Raw genomic sequence first — 7,592 nt, forward strand, 5'->3', positions numbered from 1 at the left:
ACAACGAACTGGTTTAGACTCAGCTCGAAAATTATTATACCTATCGATAAAGATCTAAGGGTTTATATTACCCCGAACCATTCCTCGGAATAATCATTCAAGCGAAGTTTTCCATAAATAAAGGCAATGTTGAATAAAAGCAAAGTTAAAGATGAGATAAAAGGTTCCCCCGTATCTCCAAAAGATGATTGCAGGAAATATTTACACAAGGAAAGTTTACAAGGAAACAAAATAAAGTAACCTATAACTACTTCGGGGTCACATCCTTAGCAGCTGCATCTTCAGGAGTCACATCTTTAGGAGCCTCGCCCTCGGGGACTTCATCCCCGTCTCCTTCACTCTCGGAGACACTGGCTGAATCATCTTCATCGGAAAGCAGAACGGCCGTCTCTTCTTCCAAAATCTTCTCCGCTTCAATATCGCTGAAAGATCGAAGCCGCGAGCATGTATCTCCTCGAGGGTCATCCTCCGGGATTGTCTCCTACCATGGTCAAGGGCACTTGATAACTTAGCCTCCGTAGTAGAAGAGATCTCCTTTTCCCGAGCATTAGCTGCTTCGGCATCGGCTCAATACGAATTTATAATTGCCGCATCATTGGATTTGGCCTTGGCCAGCTCAGCAGCAGATCTAGCTTTAAGCTCCTCGATTTAGAGGCGCCGAGCTAGGTTCTCCTCCTTCGCACCTCGAAGCTGGCGTTCGGGCGAAGCTAACTGCTCTTTTAAAGTTTCCTTCTCAGAGGCGAGATCGTCCATACCCTGCCTCCACCTCAGGGCCTCGGCTTCTTTCGTCTTAAGCTCCTCCCGAAGTTGCGCCTCCAAATCAGCCTTCTGATAGAACTGCAAAATTAAAAGTGTCAGCTACCAAAACAAAGAAAGTACGTAACAGACCCTCAGGAGCTATATTACCTTCTCAACATACTCGGCTCGACCTTGGCACGCCTGCATCAACTCGACTCGAAGATCATAGATCTCTACCTCTTTCTTAGCATAAAGGGCTTTGACGGCGCCCCTCTCCTCTAAAGTATTCTTAAGTTCAGCCTCGCATCGAGCAAGATCGTCTCGAGACTTGGAAAATGCCTTTTTATGGAGCACCACAGCCTTCATGAAAAAGGAGGAAAGACAGATTCAGAACACCTAAAACAAAGGTGGAGGCATAAAAAACAGAAAGCTCACTTGTTTAAAGAGTTTACGAGCCTCATCAAAAATGAAAGAAGCATCGGGGTCGGGGCCATCTTCAAGCCCTACGAGACATTCTTGAAAGATGTCATGCCCTTCATGACTTGCTTCCACCTCAGAAGACCTCATATTCAGAGCCTCCTGGATTTGTCCCTCGGAGAACTCGGGGCCAGGAGGAGAATCATCCACGTTGATCACCCCGAGAGATCCACTCGGGGCATTCTCTTTTATTTGAAGAGGCTCGGGGTCAAGTTGTTCGGCATCGCCCTCATAATGATCTCCTGAGCGAGGCGCTTTCTTTCTGGACGATGGTTCGGGGACTTTGTTTGAACTCCCTTCGGAGATTGCTTCGGCTCTGGAATGAGCCAGATCAACCACTACTGGTTCGGTGGGCTTCAAAGCATCGACATTTTTTCTTTTACGGTTTACCAGCAGGCAATCGTCATCTTCTTCTTCCTCCTAGTCCCGAAGTTGTTGGGCCATTTCTGGAGATAAGGCCATTGCATCTGCCTTAGGCCTTCGAGCCAAGCTTTTCTTTAGCTTCGGGGGATTTTCAGATGACTCTCTCCTCTTTTTTCTTTCTTTGGGAAGCTTCGGAGCCTCCACTTCACCAGTTGGGCCCGGCCTCAATTCAATGGCGTCTCCAAGACCTACGTGAAATCGAGATCAGTATCCCGTAATAGAAATACTAAAAAACAAACAAGAGAACTCACCATGGTTTTTTGCCTCCCATCGACCCTTGGCCACATCTCGCCAGCAACGCTCCGAGTAATAAGAGGCGGAGGCCAGCTTTCGGACCCAGCCCTCGAGGTCCGGGACCCCACCGGGAAACCAAGAAGCGGCTACACCATCGTAAAGAGGTTAGATCGAAGAATATAAAGTCGGAAAAGAAAAGAAATCAGGGTATACTCACGTTTCATGTTCCACTCCTCGAGGAACAGCATCCAATCAGCAGGAATCAGATCGGAGGTCTTGACTCGGACAAACCGGCTCATCCACCCACGTTCTTTGTCCTCATTGATTCTAGAGAAGAGGGATTTTAAAGATCGGCATTGCAATTTTATCAAGCCCCCACGATAAAGTCGGGGACTGGTCAATCTGATCAGATGATCGAGGGTAAAAGGCATTCCCTCGATTTGGTTCGAAAAAAACTTGATTAAGTAAACGATTCGCTAGAAGGAGGGGTAGATCTGGCCGAGCGTCACTCGGTATCATTGGCAAAAGTCGAGGATAACTGGGTCTATTGGACCCTGAGCCGGAATTATAGGGCCCAACGTAAATGGGTAAGTATATACACTCAAGTACCCTGCTTAATATGTGGTGATATCCTCCTCAGGGGAAGGAATCACTATTTCCTTATTGTCCCATTTGCAATCCTCCTTTACTTGCTTGAGCTAGGCCTTGGTCACCAAACAAACATATCGAGACATGGGCTCGCATCGGCCTGGTGTCAAAATAGGTTTTTCGATTTTGAAATCGGATGTTATCTCACACGGCGGTGGGATGCATTCCTCGATACGAGGTGACACTACCAGTTTACTCTTGGTCGATTGAGAAGATGAAGGAGCTTTTTCCTTTTGAGGAACAAATTTAGAAGTTTTAGCCATCACTATGCGGTAGATCCAAGAAGGTGAAAAATGTTGTTAGTAAAGAGAAGGGAGAGCTCAAGGAAATTGACAAGGGCTAAATGAGACTTTGAAAGCAATGTGGGAATAAAGTTTGTAAGGTTGTGGGATCTATCTATTTATAAAGGTCATTTAAGCATGCTGAGGAAACCAAAAGGTAGACCGCCAGCCGCCTCCAATTAATGATTTTGGGAATCGTACAAAAAGCAACTTTTCAGTCACTTCAACCACTTATGTCATGATATTGGCATCAGGACCAAGGCATCGGGAATTAATTTGTCAAAAATCATTAAGGGCAGCCTACAAGTCGAGTTCGAGCAAATACTCACTCGACTATTGAGCTCGAGGGCTACCCGAGTTCGAGCAAATTCTCACTCGGAAACTATCTATAAAGCCTAAGGGCTATCTTTATTTAAAGTTCTAGCAAACACTCACTCGACTATTGATCCCGAGGGCTACCCGAGTTTGATCAAATTCTCACTCGGGGACTATCTATTAAGCCTAAGGGCTATCTTTATTTAAAGTTCGAGCAAACACTCGCTCGACTACTAATCCCAAGGGCTATCCGAGTTCGAGCAAATTCTCACTCGAGGACCACAAAAAGGTTTAAGGATTAGCTTCATTTCGAGATCTTGCTCTCACCCAACTCGAGCCCGGGGATCATGATGTTCGGGGTTCACATTTAAGCTCAACTCGAATATTAACGAGAACCTCGAGGGGAATATATTAAAAACCTAAGGGTTTATTATGTTCTAAGCTCGATATTTGGGCTAGCTATTGAAACCATCTCATCAAAGTCTTTTACGAATAAAGATAGGACAACATTCAGCATGAACCACAAGGGATACAAAGGGATCCTTTTTTGCTTCGAAGAAATATTTACAAATTACAGCTACGGCACCCAAGAAGGATGCTTACACAGAAGCAAAGAAACAAAAATCAAAAGCCAAAGAACCTAATCCACTTTAAAGACTACGTCCTCGAGAGCATCGTCTTTCCTCGAAGACATCATTCCAGATCTCTGGGAACGTATATATGGGACAAGAAGCCCTCGATAAAAGTAAATATATCTCCAGCGGCCGAGATCGAGCGTTCCAATGAAGTTTTGGGCCGTAATACATTAAGAAAGAACAGGCAAAAGGAAGAGGCAAAAGGGGGGGGGGGTGCAAGGTGCACAAGCAATAGTCCAAGAGTGGTCACCGCCGGAACTCTGTTCCGGTGTGGGATGAAAAAGTTAGTAGATGATAGTGCCACCTCATTCCATGGAAAGCAAAGGGGATGAAGCGTCACACCAAGTTGAAGATAAAAGGAGATGAGCAACAGTGTAAAATTCGCATATCTTCTTTACGGAAGGGACCCGGTGCCTTTCTCCTGTTGTCTCGAGCCGAAGCTCTGATAAAGGAACCCTTGGCGTAACTGGTAAAGTCGCTGCCATGTTACCTTGTAGCCACCAGTTTGAACCATGGAAATAGGTGGTTAGAGGAAGAGGTAAAGAAGGGAAAGGACTAAAGGTAGATGAAGAAGGAATAAGTGTGGTTGTTGTCCAGCAAAACAACCTCCTATTTATAGAAAGCCAACGACTGAACCGGCGGCGCAAGTGGCCGACAAAGGCTGAAATGTATTTGACATTCCGGGGAAGCACACTGACATGACATTTCCGGTCACTTCAAACGCCTACGTCACAGCCATGACGTCGTCACAAGTGGTTCGGGTGAATCGAAGTTTGAATCGTTTCTTATCATCTTATTCTATGAAACGCGGGGACTATCTGTATACGGTCAAAATCGAGGAGCATGATTTTGAAGTCTTAAATCGGGCTATGGGTTCGAGTCCGGGAGACTCGAAGTGGAGGTCAGATCCGGCTAAGGGACACATACCTCGAGGAAGCTGATCGAAGGTCTGGTACGGCCTACATTGAGGGCAGTACAATCTCGAAGTCAATCAAAAAAGAGCGAGAATTTCTCAAGGGCACGTGGATCAGGGCACAAATTAAAGGATTAGATTTGTACGAAATGGTACAGGTCCGTACTAGGTTGTTATACACCTGTACCAATAGAATTCTTTACTACAATTAGGAATGTACTATTTTGGGGTTTTCTCCTCCTATATAAAGGGGACTCCAATCATTTTGTAAGGATCATCTAATATTATTCTCTGCAATAGAACATTCTGCTCTGCCTTTATTGTGCTCAACAATTATTCTTCAGATTTATTATCTTTACTTTATTGTTCATATTTATTGTTCTTAGCCGACCTCGAGACCCCTGGTATAATCGAGCTCGAGGTCCCTATTGCTCCAGCAACACTGATTTGGTTTACCTATTCTTCTTACTTAAGCTTAAATTACTTGTATAATCACTAGTATTAGAATATATCACATATCTTTAAAATCACAAATTATCTTTAATTGTTACTTACATTTTTCAAGGTAAACACACGTTATTAAACTTAAATATTCCTATATACATAAATAGATCTGCATGTCCTAACCTATCCTAGGAACACTGAAACATAAAAATTCCTATATTTGACAACACCTAATTATATTGTCCGAATCGTAAACTAATACCAATACCTCTTGGAATCCATTCCTCTTACAAATTTAATAATTTAAAAACTTATTCTATTGTCTGAATCCATTAGGAATAAGGACTCAAATACTTCTATAAAAGAAGCCACTATTCTATATTCTCCGTCATAAATTTTTTGAGAGGTATTACTCCATAAGAAAATTCTGCAACAAAAGGTATTATTTCATCCTCTTCGCTTACTATTGGTTAGACCTCTATCTCTATGTTACTAGCTATTTATAACTAGCATTATCAGTACAAGTTGCCACCACTCATTAAGAAGGTTTTTCCTTTTTAATTAAGTGAATCAACCGTATTAAATAGTAAAAATTATTTCATCTTTAGAGAAGATATATATTGTTTTGCAGCTAATTCTTAGTTATTATTACAGGTGTTTTGAGAATGGTACTGAAATCAAATTTGGCGAAACAATTTGTACCTATAAATAATCTAAGAAAGTCCGATGTTGAATGGGTGATATAGGTATTAGTAATTGGAAAAGGACCAATAATAGAATATAAAACGAAAGAGGTGAGGGTTCGCGGCTGGAGTTGATATTTGTGGACGAAGAGGTATTCGTTTTTATATTTATATTATATTTCTTACTTATTTTATTATTTTCTATTTAACATCAAATTATATTCGAATAATTTTATAGGGAACAAAGATCCAGACGGTACTTTTCAATGAATATGTTATAAAGTGAAAAAATTATTGGAACAAAATAAAAGCTATTATATTATAAATGGCCGCGTGAAGGATCCTAACTCTAACTATTTATCTGTGAACAAGGAGTTGGAGATATCTTTTACCCCTTATACTATAGTTAATGAATGCGATAGCTATTTTTCCACATCAAAATTTTTCAATAATGTTCTCTCTTCAAGATGCCACCACAAAATCCACTCACGGCTTATTATTTGGTACGTACCTTTCCTTTTCACCAACTTAGAAACTTACATGTAATTTTTCTTTTTTCATTAATGTACTTAATAATTACTTTATAACTTACATGTAGTATATATATATATATATATATATATATATATATATATATATATATATATATATATATATATATATATATATATATACATATTGACAGACGTGGTTTGCATTCTAACCAATGTAAAGGCACAAGTAGTGACCGAAAAAAATAAGAGAAAGGAAATAATAGTTACGGATGAGAGGTTACGTATAATTACTTAAGCTATTTAATATTTATCTTACGTAACTAACAGTAGATAAAATATTAATTTAATGCAACATAACTAATACATATTCTAATTGTAAAATAGGATTGATCGTAAAACCGTGACTTTGCGAGGTGACCTAGCAGAAAAATATGGTGAAATACTACGAGAATTGATAAATGAGCATCCTGTCGTAGCATTTTGTGATGTGAAAAAGTCAACTTTTCAAGGTACGTATATCAAAAATATTTTATATAGATAATTATTTTTTCCCAATTAAATTTGCACTGAGATTTATTTTGCCTTTTCTAAACAGGGGAGTTTGTAATATCCACTACTCCTACTAGTAGCGTGTTGATCAATCCGACATTTGAAAAAGCAACAGAGCTGCAAAATTGGTATTATTTTTTTTCCTCATAAAATATTACTACTTATAGTATAGTTATGAATCATCTAATAATCCTCTAAATTCTATGCTAGAACACAGGCAAGTTAGTATGAAAGCTGAAAATAAAGATATCACATTAATGCCAAGTAAGCTGATTAGAGAAGGCAGAGAAGTAAAGATTGATGATGTCATAAATTACTCTACAACTATGAAGGTCATTATTTTTAAAATATTTCAAAATAATTATACTTCCTTTTTGACTGTATAAACCTAATAATTGATATTTGTTTATATGCAGGATTTATATTGTAGATTCAATGCACAAATGACAAGCGTTATAAATAAAGATGATCCGTGGTATTATTCTTGCAAAAAATGCTACAAGAAGGTGAATGTTGAAAACGAAATTGCTAATTGTAGCATTTGTATGATAAACGACATTGATTATGAGGCGAGGTAAACATATATCAAAATCACTTGTATTTTATTTCTTTATAGTAAATGAGTTTCTAATTTATCTATATAACACTTTGTAGATACTGCTTAAAACTTGACGTGTCCGATGGAAAACGATATATGAATGCCACGCTCTTCGACGTGTTTACAATAAACCCTCGGTAGATCAAATTGCTGCAATTTG

At 39.7% G+C, this 7,592-nt stretch overlaps 1 protein-coding gene across 1 annotated transcript; it reads right to left on the reverse strand.

Moving 5' to 3' along the window:
- Positions 1-247: 247 nt before the first annotated feature.
- Positions 248-2,303, reverse strand: LOC109221552. Its single transcript, XM_019386026.1, has 6 exons — positions 2,090-2,303; positions 1,687-1,826; positions 1,174-1,635; positions 907-1,098; positions 664-837; positions 248-481 (listed from the first exon to the last, which is right to left on the reverse strand). The coding sequence occupies exons 1-6, from the start codon at positions 2,301-2,303 to the stop codon at positions 248-250; spliced, it is 1,416 nt and encodes a 471-aa protein (XP_019241571.1).
- Between the last annotated feature and the right edge of the window lie 5,289 nt (positions 2,304-7,592).

The sequence above is a fragment of the Nicotiana attenuata genome, unplaced genomic scaffold, assembly GCF_001879085.1.
Source record: "Nicotiana attenuata strain UT unplaced genomic scaffold, NIATTr2, whole genome shotgun sequence".
Taxonomy (NCBI): Eukaryota; Viridiplantae; Streptophyta; class Magnoliopsida; order Solanales; family Solanaceae; genus Nicotiana; species Nicotiana attenuata.